The 27,307-nt window shown below is 40.4% G+C and overlaps 1 protein-coding gene across 1 annotated transcript in view; it reads right to left on the minus strand.

The window, feature by feature from the left end:
• The window catches only part of LOC120541739 (extracellular matrix protein A-like), a 32,778-nt gene extending 24,052 nt beyond the window's left edge, over positions 1 to 8,726 (minus strand). The window contains exons 1-3 of the mRNA XM_039773639.1: positions 8,608 to 8,726; positions 1,673 to 1,798; positions 954 to 1,109 (exon numbers count right to left, since the gene is read on the minus strand). Coding sequence (XP_039629573.1) covers positions 954 to 1,109; positions 1,673 to 1,798; positions 8,608 to 8,656 — 331 coding nt within the window. The 5' untranslated portion in view covers positions 8,657 to 8,726. The remainder of the gene's footprint in view (positions 1 to 953; positions 1,110 to 1,672; positions 1,799 to 8,607) is intronic.
• Between the last annotated feature and the right edge of the window lie 18,581 nt (positions 8,727 to 27,307).

The raw sequence follows: 27,307 nt of genomic DNA on the forward strand, positions 1-27,307 counted from the left end.
ACTAAGCAGGTTACAAAATGACTTTGAATGACATGTAGAGGATAATGGTTGAAAAGCAAAACATTGTTTATATTAGTCTTTATCTTAAAAGTAAAAAGACAGTGTCTTTCCACTTTTCAAAAACATGAAATATGTCTTTAAGTGCTGCATTTATTGAGCAATGTCAGGTATCTCAGCCTTTATGTGTGGTATACTTATTATAATATAGCATTATAATTTGAAGCTGCCTTTCCTGTAACATAGGAAAAACAAGTCTGCTTGCCAGCAGAGTTATAAGAGAACTGAATTATTCTGAGTCACTGTTTGGGCTCATACCAGTTAGGAGTGGCACTTCTGCATTTACCAGGCTCACCCACACAAGCCCTAGTAATAATAATAATAAATTTTATTTATATAGCGCCTTTCCCATGCTCAAGGCACTTCACAGAGTTAGTACACTCTGTACACACTTCCCTAGTTCACTCTGTATAGTTACAAATGCACACAGATAGTACATTTGATGTGTGGCAGTGGAGGGCTGGTCAAGAGCCTCAGGTCATAGAATTTATTTTTATGTTATGTAATTTATCAATTGTAAAGACCTAGAAACTTGCCATGGGGTGTTCAAGCAGAGGATAGTGCAGGAGCACCTTGTCATTGTGGAAATGTAATTGAACATAAATAATAAGGTGACAATCCTTATCTTAGAGTGATGAAGAGAATTGAGCAGGTGTTAGTAGAACACTCCCGGGGATGGTTATGGTTAGCGTTAGGGTTAGTCCCCTGGCTATATAATAATAATTGTAATAATAATAATAATAACAATAATGCAGTATTTTCCAGGAGAATATTTGATGCAGAATAACATTGTTTAATGTTGTATGGCGGCAGAGGCTTACACTGAGCGCTAATTTTTCATTTAGGAATTCAATGACGGTAGAGTAAAACAGTTTGGACTTCTTTCATTGAATTACCTGAAGGTGCTGGAACGATGTTTGCATTGCAGAGGTTAGAGGCACAGCATTGTGAGTTAAGAATCACCCGAGTTTTTCCATAGTTTATGGAAACTGGACTTGAACAGCTGCTTTGTGTTGTACACGTCTTCAGCTGGAAACTGTTCACCTGTATGGCTGGAAAAAGTGAATAACAGGTTAGCTTTTTGAAAACAAACTTTTATCCAATTTAGAATCATGTGGAACTCGAGTCTACCCAGAACTTGGCAAAACACACGATACTGTCATGGGCAGGGTGCCAGTCCACCGCTGGGCCTCCCAGCACACTCACACACATTATTTGTAATCTAACCTGCATATCTTTTGAGGTTTGAGTTGGAAAATCATTCGCTGGAGAAAACCCCTCATAGGCACAGGGGGATTCTATAAGGTCCAACAACTGAGCATGGAATTGAATCCAGAACTTCGGAACCATAGCATTTGAACATGACAGATTTTTAGTGGGTTACATTTACTAATTTTTTATGATACGTAGCAGTACAGCCATGTGGGTTTTACACAGCAAAAAGCTGAAACATTTAGTGTGCCAAAGATTAACTTCAGAATAATTCCAAAGGGAACGAGTTTCTTTTTGATGGAAGTTGATATGTGTGGGAACCACAATGATTGTCCTGGTAGTCAACTTTGACATTGCATTTCATTTTCAGTCAGTTTCATTATGTTCACCTCAAAGGACTTACATGAAGCGTCGGTAGTTGTAAGACTAGCAGAAGCGCACACTGTGTCCAGCTGTTGGCAGACTTGTTGTGTTGAATTACATACTCCTTTGTTGTCCGGGGTGCAGCTGTAGCAGGTAAGGCAGGAGGCTGAAAAAGAAATATAAGAAATTCAATGAAAACAGCGCTAAAATCCTACATGCATTTTAATTTTTCATAATTAAAGCACACAAAAGCAAACGTAATTATTTTATTATGTCACAATGAGGATGGTGGTGCTTACAGTTTTAATTTATTTCTAAATCAGTTTTGAGTAAGGAATCCCTGTGGTTTTCAACTAAATAGCAATGCTAACAACAAATATCTTATTTAGAAGAACTGTTTCATAATGTGATGTTCACCAGCTGCTCAGCTACAGCCCTTCATCTTCTCTCATTCAATTCCTTCAAACATGTCTTTACCGAGGTGCCCACTTTGCTCTCATTCTTGTTGCACTCCATCTTTGTCTCTGTATTTTTCTCTCTTTGCCCTGAACTCTACTTAGTTTTTTAGTTTGGGGATTTCTTCATCAAAATCTTCTGCTCCTGTCAATCCTGATTTTATTTGTATTCTTTGAATTGTTCCTGCTGATGTCTTTGATCCATTAGCCAGGCTGCTGCCTTATGATTAAAGGGATTGAAACAGCACATATCATCCATACACACACACACACACATATATATATAATTAATAATATATATATATATATATATATATATATATATATATATATATATATATATATATATATATATATATATATATATATATATATATATATAAATCCTCTGTCTGTCTGTTTGTCTGTCCGCTTTTCACAAGAGAACTACTTAGCAGATTTAGATCGGGTTCTTTTCTATAATTTGCTTGAACATTCCGAATGATTTTGCGACTTCTTTCATCGCGCTAAGTATCATAGTTCACTTGCGGTTTCAATTTATTTGCATGAATCGGAGAGAGAAGCACAGGGCCTTGGGGCAGGTCCCTCCTTACTGAAGCACCAGCCTCCGTTCAAGTCGCTGTACCTCTCGCCATGTGTTAGAGCATACCTTGCCTCCACTTAGCTAGCGATACCTGTTTGTCAAACATTATCATCTACAGATTGTTAAGGAGTAACATTTGACGTTTTTGAGATATAGATCAGAGCTACGTGTGTTTTAGAGGGTAGCTGTAGATTGCCAGAGATATCACGGCCACATGCTCTCCCATCAGAGCTGAACGCAATCAGAGTCAGTGCCAACATCTGATCCTTGTGCTTGGCCAGAATTACATTTTTTTTTTAATTTTTTTATTGATTTTTAAAGTTTGTCCTGTTTCAGTACTATATGGGCAGAGCCGTAGGGGACAGCTAGTGTATTAAAAATAATGTATGTATTATCATTGATAATGTATTTACTGTATTAATTTGTTATTCTCTTCTCTGTGTCTCATACTATTGCTGCTTTCACCCACCACAGAGTGTTCTCATCTCCTCACTTCTCCAGACTTATGTTCGTGTCTCAGCTTCTCAGAGTTGCTTTTTTGTTATACAACTCCAACCTGACACGTATCATCAACCCACTCATTCCAGTGAAAAATTAAATTGACTGCAAAGAATGACTTGCACATTGAATACCTCGATCTATTTTGATAGTCTAAGCATAAGGTGACCAGAAAGCAAAACTTCAGTTCAGTGAAGCAGAAATGGAGATTAAGCAGTGATATTCCAGAGAATCATTTTCGTAGTGTAGCTGAATATAATAGCATGTCATGATTCTAATAATGTAAGACTCGCCATGTGTATGCTGTGGTGCAGTTTCAACATTCAAGATGTCAAAGGTCATTCTTCTGATGGCGATGGAGAGGCAGCTTCCTATAATTAAGTAAGCACATGTATGGAAAAGCCCATCCGAAGGTAATCATATACAGTATATGTTGAATAAACACATTTGTTGCAGTAAAGACCTGCCATAGTGGTGAATCCTTAATGCCAAACTCGACATGTGCCATGAAAGACAATCACTTGCAGTTTACTTCACCTTATCTTAGCTAGATAGACTTTTTTATACTATCACCCAGGTACACAAATTATAAATCTGAAATATACATTCATCCATACAAAGACTCAATATAATGCAATAGTATGGGGTGGTGGTATCAACAAGGGCATCTTCACCATAACCCTTATGCTAACCTTGAAAACAAACGTTTTCCCTCATATGAGGGTAATTATTGCAAAATGCCCCTGAATTTGCAATCCCCAAATTGAATTTAAATAATTCTCTACTATCAGTTAATTCTAGAAAACTGATCATAGGCAGTTCATGCTTCTGCTCTATTCATACAAGCCTACTTCATTGCAATATTAAACAAAAATATTATACCTGCAAGGCATGCTGGGGATTTATTCAAAAATCACGTACAAAGGAACAATAGTTAAGTGCACCCTGCATTTTAAAAATCAAGAATGTAACGGAGCATGAACAATAAGAATGCATGCATTTGTGAACAGCAAATGTTCATTATTTTAAGACATTCAGTACAGGCATTTCAAGTCAAACTTGACATCTTATCAGATGCCTGAAAAAACTCTGAACATGATCATTAAAAGGGCACAAATCAGATTAAAGGTGACAACTGGAAGGAAAAAGCAATGCTTCGATAATTTTACAATACTGAAGAACAAATGTTATTTGATTGGTTGAAACAGTAATTATTTATGTCATGTCATTTTCTAAGCTGCTTAATCCAGACCAGGGGCTCAAGTGGTGCTGGAGCCTACCCAGCTAGCACCGGGCATGAACAAACCCTGGACAGAGTGCCAGTCCATTGCAAGGCAAACACACAAACCCTGTGGTCAAAATAGTGTCGCCAATTCACCTAACTTGCATTTCTTTGAACAGCGGGAGGAAGCCAACTCAGACACAGAGAGAACATTGACACTCCATGCATGGAGGACCCAGGCCATGAACTCTGGTCTCTTTACTGTGAGGTGACAGCGCTGCTACCACACTACCCCAGTAATCATTCATTTTAGAGGAAAACAATGTTGTTAGATAATCAACTACTAAATAAAACCTTATATAATTTCTGAAATAAAAATGATAAGATAATTCCTAGTGTTGTCAATGCCTATAAATCACTGTTTGAAATACAACAAAAGGACAACCTTGCTATGTACATTGATTAGACATCGGTAAAAGATTGCAAATATAAAGTGCATAAAACATTGACAGACATGGAGATGGCTGAAGCACTTAATGTTGAAGAAGAGAAGTTCAAAGCTGCTGTGGGCACTCCCAGGTCAGTCTGATGTCAGAGTCATTGACACTTAACCAAAAAATGTTGATTATGTACAATGTTTCTGAAGAACATTTTGCTCTGTGGTGTCACCAGCTAAATGCTACTGGCCAGACCCAAACCTGAATTATTCAGATTAGTAATCAGCCATCTAGCTAAGCTAAAGGCCAATGTCCTCACACTCACAGGCGAGGCAAGTCCGTGTGCGTAACAGCAGAATTTCTCTCTCAGGTTTCATTCATACTCACACCTCAAGTATTACAAGACACACCTACGAAACTTATCAAATCGATAACTGGCAGTGTGGTGTAGTGGTTATGGCTTTGAACTTTGACACCTGAGGTTCTGAGTTCAAATCCACTACTGACACCATAATCCAATTGGAAAAGCAAAGGAAATGGAGCCGCTTGTGTCTCAAATGTTGTAAATTGCCTTGGGGAAAGGCGTTAAATAAATGTAATGTAACTGCTTCACCTAATTACAATATTAAGGATATGACAAAATTAGAGCACAGTGGATATGAAAACATTAGAGCATAGAAGACAAGAAACCATTTATTTAGAAAAAGTAATGAGAAAGTCATCCACATGATTATCGTGACAACTAGGATGATAACAATATCAGTGCCCCCAATATGTCAACAAGCTACCATTAGACATTTACATTAGTAATCTACAAAATAATAGTCAGTAATGTGTACTAAACTCATTAAACTCATTAAACTCGCTTATTATGTGAGACTCAGCTGTACTTCCAAACTGGACTTTAGAGTTGGTACTGAGCTTCATTTTCCTTTAATTGCAATTAGCAAGTGCAAAATATAAAGACCGAAACACTTTGTAGTGGCAATGATCTCCATTCAAAATTAATTCTTCACTCTAGATACTGGAATGCAGTCTGTATATACGTAATAAAAAAGTACACAATCTTCAAGTTAGCTAAACAGCTATGGGGCAAGATTTACTTTATAAAAACTGTGTAAAGTGTAATTGGGGGGGGGGGGGAGTCAAAATAAAAACAGTTTAAAACTGTGAGGTTAGGTATCTAAAAACTGTTAAATTATGTAAAGAGAAAAATCTGAATCCATTTGGAAAATATTTAAGATATTTTAGTGGCCTTCAGTTAAAACATGAAATTTCAGGTGTTGGCTGTAGAAGTTTATTGTATATACTATAAATAGACTATTTTGTGAGAAATGTGATGGTGTCTGTACGCTTTAAAGAATAAGACCATGAGGTAGAATAAAGAAAATTAAGAAAAGAAATAAATATATTAATGTTGAAAGATTTCAATGGCTGCCGACAATTAAACAGCAGGTCCTGGGTAGTCAGGTCATGATAAGATAATTCCTAGTGTCCATTGCAAGTTTATTGTATACAGTAATCCTTCCTCGATTGCGGGGGTTGCATTCCAGAACCCCCCCGTGATAGATGAAAATCCGCGAAGTAGAAACCATATGTTTGTATGGTTATTTTTATATATTTATATATCCCACACTGTTTATAAATATTCTCCGCACAGTTATACAGTAAACCCTCATTTATCGCGGTTAATCCGCTCCAGACAGATAAATGAATTTCCACGAAGTAGAATTCTTTATTTATAAATCTAATGTTTTCGCAGTAGACCCGGGTTCGCTTCCTGGGTCCTCCCTGCGTGGAGTTTGCATGTTCTCCCCTTGTCTGCGTGGGTTTCCTCTGGGTGCTCCGGTTTCCTCCCACAGTCCAAAGACATGCAGGTTAGGTGGACTGGCAATTCTAAATTGGCCCTGGTGTGGTTTGGTGTGTGGATGTGTGTGTGTGCCCTGCGGTGGGTTGGCACCCTGCCCAGGATTGGTTCCTGCCTTGTGCCCTGTGTTGGCTGGGATTGGCTCCAGCAGACCCCCGTGACCCTGTATTTGGATTCAGTTGGTTAGAAAATGGATGGATGGATGGTTGGATAGATGTTTTCGACCTTCTAAATACGTTTTTTAACATTATTAGAGCCCTCTAGACATGAAATAACACCCTTTAATCAAAAGTTTAAACTGTGCTCCATGACAAGACAGAGATGACAGTTCCGTCGCACAATTAAAAGAATACAAACATATCTTCCTCTTCAAAGGAGTGCGCGCATCAGGAGCAGAGAATGTCAGAGAAAGAGAAAAGCAAACAAAAATCAATAGGGCTGTTGGGCTTTTAAGTAAACTAAGCATTTTTTAGAGGATTGTCCGTATCTTCTAAGCAAACAGCCATTGTGCTCACACCCCCTCCGTCAGGAGCAGAGAATGTCAGAGAGAGTGAGAGAGACAGAGAAAAGCAAACAATCAAAAATCAATACGGGCTGTTAGAGCTATGAAGTGTGCGCAGCACCGTGCAGGAAGCACATCATATATCATTGAGGAGTTTTATTTAATACGTAATACGCGCTCTGATTGGGTAGCTTCTCAGCCATCTGACAATAGCATCCCTTGTATGAAATCAACTGGGCAAGCAAACTGAGGAAGCATGTAAAATAAATTAAAAGACCCATTGTCCGCAGAAATCCGCAAACCAGCGAAAAATATATATTTGGATATGCTTACATTTAAAATCCGCGATGGAGTGAAGCCGCGAAAGTCGAAGCGCGATATATAGCGAGGGATCACTGTATATTATATATAGACTATTTTGTGAGAAATGTGATTGTGTCTGTACGCTTTAAAGAATAAGACCGTGAGGTAGAATAAAAAAAAAAAATTAAGAAAAGAAATGAATATATAATGTTGAAAGATTTCAATGGCTGCTGACAATTAAACAGCAGGTCCTGGGTAGTCAGGTCATGTATGTCACAAGTAGAACTGTGAGCTACACAAACATACAACTCTTGACACATCCAGTAGAAGAGCAGATGACATTCCCATCATTAAAGAAATAAACCATGAATGAAATAATGCACTACATGTTCCATTACTAACCAACACAAATACATAAAGATAAACCAGAAAGTAACTGTGATAAATATCTTGTTGTGAAAAAATGACATTGCAAGGCAATCAAAAGCACAACTCAAATAAAACCGTAAGTAAAGAATTATATTAAATGTATGAGTGTTGAAGGTCGGGAAATAAATAAATAAATAGAAAATAAAGATTTTAGGGGAACAATAAGCAGAGACAAATAAATTCACAAACTGGACAGTCTTCCCGGTATTCAAGCAGTGCTATTGCAGATAAGAAAAACAAATAAGAAATAATATCATAAGACACCCAAAAGCCTCACTCAAATTAGACTGTAAAGTATTAATCCACAAATGCCACTAGCACAACTAATTAAATAAATAAATGAGAAATTCAAACATATGTTAAAGGCAAAGAGACTAAGAATCATAAGAACATTAGGAAGCCATGCTTGAGATGTGGCATCAGATTTGAACATTTTGGATTGAAAATGAATCAATTAAGCATACTGAAATGTTCTATATCCTTTATAATTAAAATCCAAATATTAAAATGTAACATTTTTATACTTTAAGCTGGAGGCTGAAATCTTATATAATAATAGTAGAAATGTTTAAAATTAAGCAGGAGTCAGAGCTTTAAAATTCAATGAAGCATTTAGTCTTTCCTTTTAAAGCCTAAAATGAAATAGTCAGTATCAAATATTTTTCTATGTTAGTCTTACCAGTGGAAAGCAGCATACAAGCAGCGCAGAAACCAAGAAGCACTGCCATGGTCTTGATAGTTTGGCTCACCTACAGTTCTTAGTGTTCTGTTTGTACCAAAGTTGCAATATAACATTACTTTACCTGCCCCTCCTCTGCCCCACCTTACAATTATTGGCACCTTACTAATTTACATGAGCGCAAGCACAATGCTTTACCTATAATCCTCCCGGAAACCGTAACCAACAAGTCTAAGAGGAAAATTATTTTTTAGTTTCTTCCTTCTTTAAACATATTTTAAATACCATGAACCACAAGTGAACCTCTAAGAAAAAAAATATCCAGGTGTGCAGCATATTTGTTATGCCAAGATAATGTTAGTCAGTAATCATCCAACCCACTATATCCTAACACAAAGGCACGGGGGTCTGCTGGAGCCAATCCCAGCCAACACAGGGCACAAGGCAGGAACAAATCCCGGGCAGGGTGCCAGCCCACCTCAGAGCACACACACCCACACACCAGGGACAATTTAGGATCACCAATGCGCCTAACCTGTGGGAGGAAACCGGAGCACCCAGAGGAAACCCACGCAGACACGGGGAGAACATGCAAACTCCACACAGGGAGGACCCGGGAAGTGAACCCAGGTCTCCTAACTGTGAGGCAGCAGCGCTACACACTGCGCCAACGTGCTGCCCGCCAACATAATGTAAAGGTTGCTAATACTGTCTGACAACTATCAACCAATGATTCCAATGTTTAAGAAAGACAAATGTGCAACATTATAATTACAATTTATAGTGTTATACAAAGAAAGTGCAGTCAGCATCTACAAATACTCTAATTATATTTCTAGGTTGATAGTCAGCTGTAAGGCTCTTGGGAGGCTGGGAATAGAATGAATGAATAAAAGTAAATAGCACATTTATTTTTTGTTAATATTTAAATCAAACATTTAAAATATCTATCCAAAAAAGGTTTTATTATTCTTATTCCTGTTGCAGATTTTATTCATACATTCATCCACTTTCTGATCTCTCTTTATCTGTTACAGGATTGTATGACGCCTCTTTATCTTCCTTTAAAAATGAGGACATTAGTCTCCAGTTTTGCCTTTTGTCCACACTACCCTGGCGTTGTCAACCTATGAAATATGCTTTAAAATTCTCCACATGACTGTATACTTGTGAAAACACCTGCTCAGTGTTGCAATGTGATTGGAACGTAGATTTCTAAAATTCTAATTTGTGCTTTTTATGTAACCCTACCCTGTTTGGATCCTGTTGATTACATCATCTCATTCCTTGATTGGTTGCTCTTCATGGAAGAAAACCATAGTCCAATATAGAAGAGTTGTGTTGGTTGTGTTGCTTACCTGTATGCATCTGAATTGCATTTTGTACAGATTGAATGCTGCAGACTTGTGCAAAAGGCATCGTTACAGTTTTTCGATGACTCCTGTAGCCAGTGTTACTACCTCGTTAATGATAATTCTTCCACTTGTGCAGTGTAGGTCAACATCTACGTCATATGCATTTTCGGTCATTAAAGATGGATGGAGATAATTTCATAAATGATGTGTGGTGTGCACGGAGATCATTTTGGCTTGCTGTTTTTAAATGATAACGTATAGTAGTAGTGTCTCGTCTCTCCCACTGGCACTGAAACAAGCCAAACCAGAATGGGATGTTGGATAAATTAAGAGACAAAGTTTTGCTTAAAATTAGAAAAGAATACTCAGAAGCTTTTATTTGTTGAGCTGGCAAAGCGCCAGTTTTTGTTGGTTATTTTTGCATCATTTAAAAAAAAAGCAGGTCGTGTAATTCTGTCCACCCAGTCACATGGTAGCTGTGAGATTAGAAGGTCTGGTAGAACCAGGGTGTCAGCAATCCACAAACACAATCACACAAACACAGTCCCGGGTTCAAATAGTGGGTGGTTTTATTATACAATACCTCCAAACAGTTGTAAGCACAAGCAAAAAAACAAGTAATCTCTCTTCGACAATAGCTCTCTTCTCACCACCACACTACCCCCCTCCAGTCGAGTGTTACTCCACGTCCTCCCAGTTCCAACTCGCCTGGATAAGGGAGTGTGGTCCCTTTTATTGAGGACCCGGTAGTACTTGCTGTGCCAGGTTCACTGCCCGATGGAAGAAATTCAGGGGCATATGGAAGTCCCATAGGTTGGAGAGCACATTTCCCTGCAGTGCCCCCTTATGGCACCCATGGAACCAAGCACAGCTGTGCTGCCGGACTACAACTCCTGGCATTCCCTGCTGGTTCACGAATGGGCGCCAATATGGAGGGCTGCTGCCATCTATCGCCGGAGGGAATAAATATCCCTCTGTGGCAGTCTTTCCCTGTTCTCTTCTTTTATCCCCATCATAGAAGGTAGTGGAATCGCGTCCAGCTGGGATGTCCATCCATCACTTAGGGCAGCCTTGTCCAGGTTACGACTTCCTTCCCTGTCTTGGCCGGGATGCTTTTCTGTTTTCTCAGGGCCTCCAGTCAGGGTAAGGGATCTTCCCGATTTCCTGCAGGAATGCCTGTCCATCCCCTATGTTGCAAAGGCTTAACCTACTGTATGGGCCAATATACTGTAACTTGCAGTTTACTGAATGTAAATTATTAATTCATATTTGAGCAGGAAGCTGAGTTTTGGCTTCACTTCATTTATGATGACATACTGGCAGTCTGAGAACGGAAAGGAGTAGTGCGTTACAAAGTTATTATGGGCAGGGGCCAGTAGATTGCATTTTATTTACCAAGAAAGAGCTGCTCTCAAGTTTGAAAACTAAAATCCCATACTGTACTTATATCTACATTATAATCTTGAAAATTTAGAGAAGGAGTAAAAAAGGCCTGTGGGTACAAGCGTCTCTCCTCAGTCCACCACTTCATCCAAACACCTCATTTGGGTCAGCCTGGTTTCCTTAAGCCACTCAGATCCTTTGATTGTGAAATGTATGACAAACAATTTTCCAAGTCAAGTGTGCAAGCAGGCAGTGGGTGAAAGGCTTCATAACTTGGGGCAGTTAGTAAACATAAATGGAAAAAAAAACATTCTAGGGAGTGGCAAACAAGAATTTTCTGTCAGACCAGGTTATCCGTCAATGCCAGCCAAAATCAATCTGTGGTATTGTTTGGCACTGACATGTTTGTATAAGAAATTCTGACATTCTGGGCGAGCAAGTATCTTGTTAATTGATCTTATTTTGTGTATTATATGTTGTTAATATTAAAATGTCATTTAGAAGTAAATTATTTTCTTATTGAAATTGGTACTTAATAGTGTAATTATTATGGTAAGTGGCCTACTGATGCTTCACGGTGTAAAGTTAGAATGCAATGTATAGTTGTCCAGGAGAAAAGCAATCTTGCCTGAAATCAATGGCAACCTTTTGTAGGGTCTGTCCCTGAGACTTATTACTTGTCATCGCGCATCAGAGCCTTACTGGAAATTGGAGGCATCTGAATTGAAATGGGAGATCAGAGGGTATAACGGTGATACGAGGAATACATTCAGAGTTTGAAGAAACTCTAGAGACAGCGTGTGTATTAACTTGTGGATATTTCTGTGAGTATTTGGTGGCAGCGTTGTAACGGCCGCCCCTTACCCGGCCGGCAGCTACACCTCCAAGACCTGTGGCCTGGATTAATTGCTGAAGTTGAATCTAATCAAGCCGTACCTTTAACAAATTAAACCTTTCCCCCACAATCGACAGTGGAAATAAGCACAAAAGCAAAACAGATATGTAAACTTAAACTGATAAAATGTATTAAATGAAACAGAAAAGCTAAATAAATTATAAATATCCCTCGACCAAAGCAACACCGTGACAAATCCCTAGATGAATATAACTACCCCTCCCTTGCCCTTGTAACATATAACAAACAACACAAATACCAAAAACGAATGGATGAAATTCGGAAATGAACGGTCGTGAACTTGAGTCCGAGTAACAATTGTCCTGATTGCAGATGACTGGCTAACCGATATATGAAGTGTTTGTAATTCCCGGAAACAAAAATGGAACAGCCTCACCGTGTATCCTCGACGGTGGTGGAAAATGATCCGACCTCAGGGTCTCTCGTGATGAGGGTGTTGGAGTGAGTCCGGCGGAATGAAAAACAAACTGGATGGAAATGCGCGATGTGAAATACAGCAGGTACAGGTGGTTTGTGGTCGTATATCGAAAATCTCCTTGTCTCCTCTCTCTTCCTCTTCTCTTGATTGTTTTTATAGTCCTGTGACAAACGTAATTGATTAATTGAAAACCGGTGTTTTCCAGGTTTGGAGCTGCGATCTCCTTCCATCATCGGGGACGGCATTCACTGACACACAGAGACAGTAAACGGGACGATGGAAACAAGACGCACGTGGTACGAACACAAACACTATTACTACTATGTAGCCCCACTACAGCGTGACGAAGTTGCTTCCGCAAGACCGCGTTAGCTGTGGAGCTCAGCTCAGAGCATTTTCTTTTCCTACCTTGTCAATTGTGTAATGCGTTTTTTGAACAGGTTTGATGCATGGAAGTGATCACTCGTACTGCGTTCAGTCAGTTCACGTGAGCTGCTCTCTTGTGTGATGTTGCGATGTCCACGGCTTTATTTAATGTTTTTTAAGACCCAGCATTTAAAGTTTCTCGCTACAGCAATTTTAACTCTGTTACAAAGTGATCCAAAGTCTCGTTTATACCTCGTGTCTTCTCATTAAACTTGTATCTCGCGAATAAAGTATTTGACAAAGGCATGGCAAACGGCAGCGGGAGCGTGTCCATAAACTTAATTTAAACTTATGGTTTACACCGTGCTTTGTTTCCGCAGTAGCTGCACTTATGAATAAGCTTGTATGCATTTTTCTTCAGCGCTGCTTTGGGAGCTCTTCCTTCTTTTCTACGTACTGCGTTCACAGTCAGTTCACGTGATTACGTGGGAGGCGTGATGATGTGACACGCAGCTCCGCCCCCCACGGTCATTGAGCTAAAGTCCATTAACGTATATGGAGAAAAATAGGTTCCAGTTATGACCATTACGAGTAGAATTTCGAAATGAAACCTGCCCAACTTTTGTAAGTAAGCTGTAAGGAATGAGCCTGCCAAATTTTAACCTTCTACCTACACGGGAAGTTGGAGAATTAGTGATGAGTGAGTGAGTGAGTGAGTCAGTGAGGGCTTTGCCTTTTATTAGTAAAGATATAAGGTTGAAACAGTTTTACTGTCAAATAATGCAAAGAGTACGCGACACGTGTTTCGCCCTAATTCTGGGCTCATCAGGCGTACACACTCACTGCATCCCCTCTCGGGAATCGAACCTCGGATGTCAGCGCTTGAGGCGAATATATATACTTTTAATGTAGGAAGATCATTTCGACCTGGATATTTTAAAAGTAGCTCGCAAGCTGAAAAACTGTGGGCACCCCTGATCTAGTTAGTTGCTGTAATAAGAGCATAGAAAGCATAACTTGTCCAGCGTGCGGTCGTCCAGGTGAGAGAGTACTTCATGCAGAAAGCACACTTTGCCTCCACTGAAGAAGGCAGCACAGTCATCAGATACAGACACACTTGTTCTAAACAACGCCCGCGCTTGCCGTTGCTGTGAAACACTGCCATTTCAGCTGTTACTGATGCATCCAGTTTCTTGTCATCATTCTGTGATGGCAAGTTTCTTGGCACAGATAATGCGGATGCAACAGACTGACGCATTGCAATTTCAAGTTGCTGTTCAAAGCTGTTGTCTGACAGACATCAATGAAGTCTTCAGTTTTCAACTATAACTCTGTTATTTCTTGATCGATTTTTACACGCTATATATGCGAACTTGGCCGTTCCCGGTTTCCCGGGAATTACAGCATTTTCATTCCCAGGAATGCGGGAATGAAAAATGTATGGGAATCTGGGAACCCGGGATTGTATTTCCCTACCGCTGCAATGGCTTTATTTCGACATTTTATCTCTTCATGTTTGTCATTAGCATGACATTGTTGTTGTGGGGAGGCGTTTGCTGCACACAGGTTTATCGTAGTGAGAAGTGAGGTGCATGCAAGCGCAGAAGAAATTGACAAGTGTATGCATGCGCCATCTAGTGGCTGTGGTTGAGTGCGAGCAGAACGGATAGCTCCATACACAAACACACAGGTCTTTTATTTATATCAGGGGTCGCCAGCTCCGGTCCTGGAGAACCACCATGGCTGCAGGTTTTCATTCTAACCCTTTTCTTAATGAGTGACCTGCTTTTGCTGCTAATTAACTTCTTTTGAACTAATTTAATAGACTTGCTCTTGAAGACTCAGACCACTTAATTGTTCCTTTTTCCTTAATTAGCAGCCAAACAATAATGCGATACAAAATGAGCCAAAACAACTGGTGTCCAAAGTACAATATCCTAAAATTAAAGAAAGATTAAGGCCTCAGGTCCCCAAAACATTGTAACAGAGCTCTTAGAAAGAGAAATACAACAATTTCGAAAATGTCTGCTAATGGAGCACGAGAGCAGCAACAAGCCACAAAATTAAAGAACGGGTTTAATTAACAACAAGAACTGGCATCTCATTGAGCAGCTAGTTGGAGTGAAATTGGTTTGGAGTTTGAGGCCCTCACTTAGTTGGTCTTCTGTTGGCTCCCTCACTTCACATTTAATTTCTGTTTGGGGGCCATTTAAGGAAAGAAATGAAGCAATTCAGAGGAACTATGAAAAAAGTCAGGGGAGCAAATCTTAAAAAAGCAAGTCAATTAAAATGAATTCACAAGAAGTTAATTAGCAGCACAAACTGCGCACTCCTTAAGAAAAGGGTTACAATAAAAAACCTGCAGCCATGGTGGTCCTCCAGGACTGGACTTGGCGACCCCTGATTTGTATATGTCTAATTTCTTTTGCTATTCTATGCTTTTTGTCTTGGAAATGAAATCATGATTGCATGTTATATTTTTTTGATAAACACTATCTTGAGCTATTCATTTTTAAATGAAACTGTTTGTTCATACCAATCCACCTAACCTGCATGTATTTGGGCTGTGTGCTATCAGAGAAATTTATGTGCAATAAATTAATTCAACTTTCATTTCTCTAAAAAATTCCATCAATTAGTTTTTCATTAGCATGATTGTTTATCAAATGACCTATTTTGACTTGTTTTGTATAAAAAGGTGCCCATCATTTGTCAAAATCCCCCATGTATTGCAGGAGCATGGCATTCTTTTGCAGATGCCATATAATAGTGTGAAAGTTAGAAGTCTTTTTTCATTTGATTAATTTAAAATAATTCGCTACAAATGTAGCCCTGAGCTAGTTAATTAATAAACTTGGAAACATAATTTACTTTACAATTGACATGACATTTCTTCTTAATAGGTCAGTGTTCCTTGTTTTTTAACAGTTTTTATGCAATGGGTAAATTACTAAAGAATTCTTTGGATTTTTTTTAGCCTTGGTATTTCATGCCTGCACTATTGATGAAACGAAACTCATCTGAGGAATCACAAACACCTGTGATGTCACATGTCCCTAAACATTATGGTGCATTGTTTATAAAAAGTGTTGTCATTCCTAAATGTAAGTAAGTAGCTATAAATTAAAGTTTGCAATGTTCACTTTAGTCCCAATGTCAAAATTGTTTGATTTGTAATTTTCAACTGTGAAGCAGAGGGGTAAATCAAAGAAAATGTGTCTTTGTCCCTTACATTATGGATGGGGTCTGTCTCCAACCTTACAGTGGGGTGATTTTCAAAAGACATCTGGGAAAGATTTTGAGGTAACACTAGGAACTTACTGTTTATCATCTGTTTATCATAGAAGGGACAGACCAGCTAACCTACCCCGCTGTTACAACTGTGGAGAGGTTGGACATCTGTCTCCTAACTGCCCCTGCGAGCCCATGGACTGTTCATTGGTGAAGGGAGAAAGGTATAGTGCCATCGTGAATAACCCTTTATCTTTACCTTACACAGGTGCAGTTATCATCAATGGCAGAAAGGTAAGAGCAATGTTTGATTCTGGGAGTAACATTTCTATTGTTGCTGCTCGTTTTGTTTTACCGCAACAGTGGACTAGACTAAAAACTAGTCTCAAATGTATTCATGGGGACATCCGGTATTATAAGACAGCCAGATGTGTGGTGACAGTGAATCAAAATATGACGAATATGAACATGGCTGTATTACCGGAACCCCCATTTCCAGTTATACTTGGAAGAGACGGGAATAAAATTAACAGCGGTAAAAACATTCTTCTGCAGAAGGGAGGACTTTGATCAAGAAGATTTTCTGTAGGACTGCCTTTGACCTGTCAGCAACACCATCCTTCCGACCTCCAAGATGTTAATAGCAGGACACAAAACAAGATGGTGCATTATTTGACACAACTGGCATACAGTTTATTAGGATCATTGGCATTAAAATGAGAAGTCCACTATGGATGTCCAGCTCCTCTAGATGTCTTTGGTATCTCTTAACTTTTTTTTAAATTTTAAAATCATTTCCAGGAGTTTATTCTGTAATTTATTGCTGTCTGTTTTATATATATATAACTCATGCTCCTTTAGCTCTGCATATCACACATCTTATGTTAAAACTGCATTGTACAAGTATTCTCTAGTGTTTGAGGACACACTTAACATTCATTAAAAAAAAACAAAATCAAACTTAAACACCACAGCAAATGTTCATAAAGTTAAGAAATAATCCTGAATGACTCAGGTCATCATGGTTGCACTATGATTAGCACAGCAGCCTCACAGCTTGTGTATTGGCTTTGCCTCTATGGCTGGTCTCTGTGGGTGTGGAGTCTGAGTGGTCTTCCTGTGTCTGAGGGGGTTTTGTATTCTTCATCTTACAAATATATGCGTTAAGTCAACTGCCAACTCACAATTGGCAAAGAATGAGTGAATGTGAGTGTGTGCGAGGTGGTGACAGATCAATGTTGTCTCCTCCCATGTACTTCTAGGTTAGGTTATAAAACCTCACAACCTTAAACTGGTTTGAGCAGATTAGAAAAAGAATGGATGGCATCTTCTTTTCTGAAGGAATTTTAATGTGCAATTTGGTTTTCTCAGATCGTTCACAGTATTGAAGGGCACAATTTCAAAATAAAAACTCACAACAATGCAGCTTCACTGATTGTGTTATACACGAGGTGATTGGCGTTTTGTCTTTGTCTGATGAGTCTAGTTCAGTTCTTCAGTGTAAGATTTTGTGATTTTGATACTTATACTGATCTCCTATAGTTCATTAATGCGGCACATATTTATTGTCCTTGACCTATAGGTAATTGGCTAACAGCTAGTATGCTGTTGAGTAGGAAAGAATTTTCTGTTACTGACACATTGTTGGGATCAATCCATATGATGGATGCATGGACTTGTGTAAGTTGTTATACCTCATGACTGTTTACCGCCTCTTAGGTGTGTCAAACATGTGCAATTAGGAGGCAGTCAGAGAGCCTAAAGGTGAGTGAAACATCGCGAGATAAGGGGTTGTCACGTGGTGCTTACCTGAATCTCTTTTTGCCAACAGAAACCAAGATGGGAAATAATAAATCAACTTTCGCCTTCTCAAGATGGCCGCGATGAAGTCACTTCCGGCCATCCCTGATGACATCACTTCCGGCCAATCCTGATGACGTCCCTTCCTGTTAAAGCTTCCAGACTGCCAACCATTTCCTGTCACATGTTTTGTCATTTAGATATAAACGCCATTTTGTCTGAATCATTCATTCACTGTATTTCAAGACTTTGAATCATCATTTTTGCTTATTGTCTTGCCGACAATATATGGGGACAGTCCCCAAACCTTTATTTTTGTCAGCAGAACTTTATTTAAATCACAATTGGCGTAGCCCGGCAGGATCCTTTTCGAAGATGTCTGAAGAACAGAACCTAAACACGGTTTTGAACACCATCATGGGGGACCTTCAAACCCTGAAGATTCAAATGGATGAGACAAAGACCCAATTGGCTGAAGCGGAAGCTCGTGCTGTAGCGGGAGTACGGACGGAGGTCGTTCGGTCACCTTCCATTGCACTGACCCCCCTTACTGAATCAGACGACATTGAAACTTATTTTTTGATTTTTGAGCGTACCGCTAAACGGAACGCATGGCCGAAGTCGGAGTGGGCATACCAACTTGCTCCCTACCTGAAGGTAACGGCGCAGAGAGCCTACTATGATTTAACCGAGGAGCAGGCTGCTGATTATGACGCTCTAAAACTCGAGGTCTTCAAACGCTACAGCGTATCATCGGAACAGCAGGCAAGGGAATGAAGGGAGTGGCAGTTTGACCCAGAGAGGCCAATACGAACCCAGGGCTTTGAAGCTTGGGGTAAGGTATGTCGATGGCTACTGCCAGACATTAATAACTCCCATAAGATGGCCGAATTACTCGCATGTGAGACCTTTGTGCATGCCCTCATAGTTTTGAAGACATGGACACCCTGATCCAGATTGTAGAGCATCATTGGGCGGCTTACAAATTGGGTCGATCAGAACGGTTCTCTCGCCGAACCCAACAGGCACGTGGGGCAGATCCTGAGCCCTCCCGACAAGCTCCCGAACCTGCCGTCCGTAGAAGGGACAGACCAGCTAACCTACCCCGCTGTTACAACTGTGGAGAGGTTGGACACCTGTCTCCTAACTGCCCCTGCGAGCCCATGAACAGTTCATTGGTGAAGGGAGAAAGGTATAGTGCCATCGTGAATAACCCTTTATCTTTACCTTACACAGGTGCAGTTATCATCAATGGCAGAAAGGTAAGAGCAATGTTTGATTCCGGGAGTAACATTTCTATTGTTGCTGCTCGTTTTGTTTTACTGCAACAGTGGGCTAGACTAAAAACTAGTCTCAAATGTATTCATGGGGACATCCGGTATTATAAGACAGCCAGATGTGTGGTGACAGTGAATCAAAATATGACGAATATGAACATGGCTGTATTACCGGAACCCCCATTTCCAGTTATACTTGGAAGAGACGGGAATAAAATTAACAGCGGTAAAAACATAACTGTACCAGTGAGAAATTTAGGCTTAGTCATGGAAAATACTGTTCTGACTGCCTCCACGCCATGTCCCCTAGTAGCACGGACTGATACAAGCACCCAGTGTGAAGAAATCGATGTCCCATCGTCCTCTGCGGGAGCCGATACAGCTAACGTGGAGGACGTGTAAGCAGATGCCCCGCCCCTTGAGGGCACACCAGACCCAATTCAAACCTTAACTTCGCAATTTAGATTAACTCCTTCTTCATTTAAAAGAGAACAATGGAACGATGATTCCTTAAAATTTGCTAGGAATGTTATTGTATCCACCGAGGGTTATACAACCCTAGATCCCATGCCACCGATGCCGTTCTTTGTACTCAAAAATGATCTGCTATATAGAGTGGCAGAGCATGGGGGTGAAGTGCGAGCATCGTTGCTAATACCACACACTTATCGGCGACAAGTGTGTAAATTGGCACATGCTTATCTTCTGGGAGCCCATTTAGGCTCTGATAAAACTTTAGAGAGAATAAAGCTCCGATTTTACTGGCCGGGAATAAATGAGGAGGTCCAACGATTTTGCGCTTCCTGTCCAGAGTGTCAACTTCGCCAGATTCCTAGAAGGACAAAAGCTCCTCTTGTTCCCCTTCCCCTTATTGCTATCCCATTTAAAAGAGTCGGCATCGACCTCGTAGGACCATTAGAACCCTCGTTAAAAGGATTTAAATATATTTTGGTGTTAGTTGATTACGCCACTCGCTTCCCAGAAGCTGTCCCATTGCGTTCAGCTAATACAAAAAACATCGCACGGGAATTGGTAGGGATATTCGCTCATGTTGGGATCCCCAAAGAGGTTTTAACAGACCAAGGGACTCCTTTCACTTCAGAGACGTTCAGGGAAATAGCCAGATTACTCCGAATAAAACATCTGAAAACGTCGGTCTATCATCCCCAAACTGACGGGCTGGTAGAACGCTTTAATCAAACATTAAAACAGATGTTACGTAAGGTAGTTAACGAGGATGGAAGAAACTGGGATCAGTTACTTCCTCTCGTTTTGTTTGATTACAGGGAAGTCTCGCAGACCTCTACAGGTTTCTCTCCTTTTCGGTTATTGTATGGAAGACAACCCAGAGGTCTTTTGGATATGTTAAAAGAAGGATGGGAAGAGGAGGTCCTCCCTACTTCAAATATTTTTGAATATATTGAGCAATTACGCGATAGGCTAGAGAAAATTAGAGCTATTCTAAAAGACAATTTGGCTAAAGCACAAGCAGCGCAGTCTCATTATTATAATAGAAATACCACCATTCGGGAGTTCATCCCGGGTGATCGTGTCATGGTGCTTGTTCCAACCTCCAACTCAAAATTATTAGCACATTGGCAGGGCCCGTATGAAATAAAAGAGAGAAAAGGACTCGTGGACTATTTGGTGAAACAACCTAATCGTTGACCGAGTGAACGAGTTTACCACATTAATTTATTAAAGCAAATGGAAAGACAGGGATCTTGGACAGGGATCTGTCTCTGGACAACCTCGTTCTCTCTTCACGTCATGTGCCCATTTAAATTTTGGTCCCAAGTTAACATTTGAACAATGACAAGATCTCGAAGGCGCTATCTTGTCTGTCCCCAAAGTAGTGAATGAGGCACCTGGACGTACTGCGTTGATTGTCCATGATATTATAACAGACCCTGGTGTGATTGTCAGAGAGAGACCTTACAGGCTCCCGGAAGCAAAGAAAGCAGAAGTAGAGTTGGAAATGCTGGACTTAGGAGTTATCGAAGAAAGCTATAGCCTTTGGTCTAGTCCAATTGTCTTAATTTCTAAACCTGATGGTTAGTGGAGGTTTTGTAATGACTTCCGCAAACTTAATCAGGTCTCTAAGTTCGATGCGTATCCCATGCTGCGAATAGATGATTTATTTGATCGGCTAGAGAACACTCGATTTCTAACTACTCTTGACATGACTAAAGGGTATTGGCAAGTTCCCTTAGCAGACTCCGCTAAAGAAAAAAACGCATTTAGTACACCCAGTGGACATTGGCAATACAAGGTCCTTCCTTTTGGTTTGCACGGGGAGCCGGCTACTTTTCAACGTCTGGTAGACACACTGCTACGGCCCCACAATTCCTATAGTGCCGCCTACCTGGATGATGTTGTCATCTATTCTGGCACATGGAAGGACCATGTAGGGCAGGTTAAAGCAGTGCTCTCCACACTAGCGTCAGCCGGGCTTCGTATTAATCCTAAGAAATGTTTTTTTCAGTTTAAAAGAGGCCAAATATTTAGGCTACGTAGTAGGGGGGGCGGGCATTGTCAAACCACAATGTAATAAAATTGATGCCATCATGAATTGGTCCCGTCCGATGAATAAGCGGCAGGTTCAAGCATTTTTAGGGTTAGCGGGTTACTATCACCGTTTTGTACCGCATTTCTCTGAAATTGCTTCGCCCTTATCTAATTTAACAAAGAAACAAGCACCTTTGAAAGTGGTATGGGATGATGCGGTTGATAAAGCATTCTGTGACCTAAAGTTGGCCCTAACGTCAGCACCTGTGTTAAAATCTCCTGATTTTTCTATTCCTTTTATTCTCCAGACCGACGCATCGGCCACAGGATTGGGTGCCGTGCTGAGTCAGTGCGTCGATGGTGCTGAACACCCCGTGATGTACCTTAGCCGGAAATTGCTGGAACGAGAGACCTGGGGCCTCATGTATAAACGGTGCGTACGCACAGAAATGTTGCGTAAGAACTTTTCCACGTTCAAATCGCGATGTATAAAACCTACACTTGGCGTAAAGCCACGCACTTTTCGATGGTACCTCATGCCTTGTCGTACGCAAGTTCTCCGCTCGGTTTTGCAAACTGGCGGCACCCAGCGACAAAGCAATGCTACTGTTCTTGTGTGATTACTCATTATTTTCATGACGCGGCTTTATAAATACACAGAAACTAACCGCATATTGTTTATTAGTGTAATGCATCTGATTGTAATTAACTCGTAACAATATAATGGTCCAGGGAACAGCCATAGTATTCCAAATACCATAACTGCTTTAGCGTTGTTACTCTCACTTCTCCTTCTTCTTCTTCTTCTTCTTTCAGCTCCTCCCGTTAGGAGTTGCCACAGCGGATCATCTTTTTCCATATTGCTCTCACTGCACGACTCGGAGTATTTATATCACTGTATCTGAGTGTGAATCACAGCAGCAGCTGATCGGAAAGAGAATTATTGGTATACAGCTTCAAGGACACGCTGTCTCAGCCACTGCAAAATGTTTTAAAGCCTTTCCTGTACAGACCTCGCGGTTCAGAAACAGTTTAATCCCAAGAACTTTAAATGCACTCAATCAATTGCTCCTTGTAGAACGGTTTGTACTTATAAGTACAATCACCCCACTGTGAACTTGCACTACAGTTATAATATCTCACAACCTGGGCCACTTTATAAAGCGTATTTACATATGATGACTATATCATTTTTAAGGTGAAATGCAGCAAAATATGTTTGTTAAATTATACACATAAAACTTTAACTTCATTTAAATAATCTATATTCTTCACTGGGAGTGTCGTGAAGGATAGAATAATTAAACATGTACTACGAAGATATTTCAATGTTTTTTAAACGTTTTGAAGAATCGGCACTAAGCTTACAGATGGCTTAACGTCTATTACAGAGCTGATTTTATGGTGATCGGTTACTTGGGGAAAGAAAAGCAAGGACTCTTGGGCGGCCACGCCAATATATATTGAATATAAAACAGAAAGAGAAAATAACAACACAGCTAAAAACGCAGCGACAAACTTCGACAAAAGATAAATGCTTGTCATGAGCACGAGGCTCATGAAACACATGTTTAATAACGTGCTTTAACTCCTATCATCATGAAAATGACATCACGTATACATCTCAGTATTTTAGTTATTCAGAGAGCTGTAATATCACAAATTTAATGGACTCTGTGTCCAGTTGGAGGAAGAGAGCCAGTTTGAGAAGCAAGTAGTGATTCACACACATAGATCACATACGAGTAGAAGATCAAATACAAAACAAAGCATTTAATGTGCTACTTTAATTACAATGTGATTTGAGAAACTGGTTAATTAAACGATTTTAAGATGAAGTTTATAATGTTCTACTAAATGACAAAATAAACTACGTGATTAAAGTGGAAATGTCGAGATTGAAGTTGACAATTCGTGCTTTTTCCCCACCGTGTGCCTTTTTTCTCTGTACCCTAATAAGCTTTCATATGACACTCAGACAGTGGGCTTACAACTCTTCTTTTCACGGCAACTTTGATATGTGACTTCTTTTTTATTTCTGGCACTGCGATTTTGTGAATGTGAGCTTTCAAGTTTCTCCAACACGCTATGTCACTCGATCAACTTCATTTTGTTGATTATACCACGGTTTATTTAAACAAATAGTATGCTTTTCCTTTGCCTCCACTTGGTATTCGCTGAAATTCTTATATTTTCCCCGTGCTTTTCCCATTGTCTTTTCACAGAAGGCTGCGCTTAAGGGCGATTTATATTGATTTGCATATTCAAATAGGCGTAATTCTGGGAGGATTTGGGGCGTTACATAATGCGCGTGCACGAGCGTTAGTTTTCACGCTGATCGGGATTTATGTAGCAGAAGAACGTCGAAGTTGGAGTACGCACAGATTCCTGCATCTGGATTTTTCCGTGCGTAAACACATTTCGGCTTTTGTGCTTACGCCATGTTATAGTGCGAGTTCTACGCACAGCGTTATACATGAGGCCCCTGGTATGCTGCGGTGGAGCGGGAAGCCTTGGCGATCAAGATGGGCTGTTACGGCTCTGAGATACTATCTATTGGGACGTGAGTTTACGGTGGTGATGGATCATGCCGCTTTGCAGTGGATGTCCCTTCATCGTGAGACAAACCCACGCATCACTAGGTCGTTTTTGGAGTTACAACCTTATTGTTTCAGTGTCGTTTATCGTAGGGGTTCCTTGCAAGCCAACGCAGATGCTCTCTCTCGTGTCGACGACCTTGCGGTGCAGGTCACCCGACCTGAGGGGTCTGGTCTGAGGGGGGGGTCATGTTACACATGTGCGATTAGGAGGCAGTCAGAGAGGCTAAAGGTGAGTGAAACATCGTGAGATAAGGGGTTGTCACGTGGTGCTTACCTGAACTCTTTTTGCCAACAGAAACCAAGATGGGAAATAATAAATCAACTTTCGCCTTTTCAAGATGGCCGCAATGACATCACTTCCGGCCATCCCTGATGACATCACTTCCGGCCAACCCTGATGACGTCCCTTCCTGTTAAAGCTTCCAGACTGCCAACCATTTCCTGTCACATGTTTTGTCATTTAGATATAAACGGAATTTTGTCTGAATCATTCATTCACTGTATTTCAAGACTTTTAATCATCATTTTTGCTTGTTGTCTCGCCGACAATATACGGGGACGGTCCCCAAACCTTTATTTTTGTCTGAAGAACTTTATTTAAATCACAGGTGCTAAGCTTCATTTCCCTCAGAATGTTTTAAACCCACTTCAAAGTCTGAGATGTCCCTTTAGATTTTTCTTGGCCTCCAAGCCTACTGCTAAGTTGATATTAATGTTTTTGGCTCATTGTCTCTTTGTGGTGTTGAGTACTCGGATAACCGCACACATCCAAAATGATCGTATTATTGCAATATCTAAATTGACCAAATGTAAAAGAGAGTTTGTGCATCATTAAGTCCAACGAGGAAATGGCATCCTTCACACGGTGGGTCTCCACCTTATGACTGGTTGTATAATAGGAAAAGCATATTCAAGAAATTTGTAAAATAATGGCCAAACCCGGTTATGAACTGACATCCTGTCATCCTGAGTCCTGCACATTATCCAGTGCTACATGAATGGTCTTTGGTTCGTCCTATGACCTGATAATGAAAAGCGTAAGTTAAAAACTGGATGAATAAACAAACTAGCATACATACACGCACGCACACACACACACACATATATATATATATATATACAGCTCAAAAGTTCAAGGGTTGGGGGAAATTCCCCATATACTGTCGTTTGGTGGCAGACTAGACACAAAGGACTGATACAGTGGTTAAAGTGTATAGAAACATACAAGTGACAACCAGAGTTCTTCATGTCGGGACCTTTATGTAGAAATGACAGGAAATGTAGTACGAAGTAAGTGTAAATGAGTTGGCAGGGAGCCAGAAATTATGTCATCAGAGGAGGACGGAGGTGAAGTCATTGGAAAGGGACCAGAAATTACATCTTCTGGTGAAGGAACTGAAAGTGGAGTCATCACGGGAGGAGCCAGAAGTGATTTAGTGTCATAAAAATGTGGTGAGTGAGACTTTTATTCTTCTTTTGGTCTGTCGAAAAAAAGAGAACAGGTGTTAGTGCTCCATCATAACCCCCTATCTGTTGTTCTGTCACGCTCTTTTAGGCCCCTTGGCTGCCCCCTACTCTGTGACTGTATATATATATATATATATATATATATATATATATATATATACAGTATATATATATATATATATAGTGAGTGTCCAAACACCATCAGACAAAACACACGTTCATTTAAGCACAGACCCAAACTACACACCAAACGCCCTTAACACGGGCCTTCCTCTCAAATGTCCGTGGGCTGCCTTTCCTCTCCTCATGGGAGCTTCATCCTGCTCCCGCTCCCAACTCTAGCTCTCTGATTGGAGTGAGGCGACCCCTTTTATTTCCACCCGGATGTGTTCCAGGTGCCTAATGAAGCTCTTCCAGCAGCACTTCTGGTGTGGCGGAAGTGTTGCCCTTGCACCTGGAAGCACTCTGAGGGTTCCTGGAAGGTCCTTCCTCCACCTTCCCAGGTGTGCCGGAAGTGTTGATCTCCCGGCTCCACGACGCTTGGGGCGCCCCCTGGCAGTGGCTACGGGCCCCAGTGGGTTTGAGCCTCCTTGCTCCTTTCCCATGGTCCCCTCAACATCTAGGGCGGTTGATTCCTTTGTCGCCCGGGGAACGTATAGACCACCTCCCAGTCCTTCCAGGCATCCCAGCTGGGTCTGACCCCCAGCCTCTTGTGCCAATATATATATCCATGGACAAGTGTTGTGTCCAGAGCTGATTGTTTTTCTACCTGATGCTATATGTATGTCTGTTTTAGCAGGGTGTTGTAATGTGTTAGCCATAATAGATGTAATGAGAAGGGGCCTAAGCTGCCTCAAAAGCTTGCATATTGTCATCTTTTCAGTTAACCAGTAAATGGTGTCATTTTGTTTGACTTCTCATTACCTGATGCTAATAAAATACAGTAGGCTCTTTTTTTTTAGCTTTATTATATAAAAATTACTTTAAGGAAAGGGTGACTGGAGCATAGCTTACAGCAAATGTATTAAATGCCCTAAACATGTTTTTCAGAGAGTATCATTTTCTTTCTATAGCCCTAAAAAGAGAGAACCTTCTTTAAAAAAAGATAAATATCAAATATTTCAGCAAATGTATTGTTATGGTAGTATTGGAATTAATTATTAGGTGGTGTCAAGAAAGAAGCATTATTTACTATTTATATCAATAGGAAAGGGAGACATGCTTTTCAAATGACCCAGTGCAGCAATCTTCCTAATGTTTCACTGCAATTTGCTTTAAAAGGCGACACATCGTCCACTCCCTCACTGGCTGATAAGAATAAGGTCCATTCTTGTACTTACAGGCACAAAACAAAAGCGCAACTCCAGTGTATACAACAA

This window comes from Polypterus senegalus, chromosome 12, assembly GCF_016835505.1.
Source record: "Polypterus senegalus isolate Bchr_013 chromosome 12, ASM1683550v1, whole genome shotgun sequence".
Lineage (NCBI taxonomy): Eukaryota > Metazoa > Chordata > Cladistia > Polypteriformes > Polypteridae > Polypterus > Polypterus senegalus.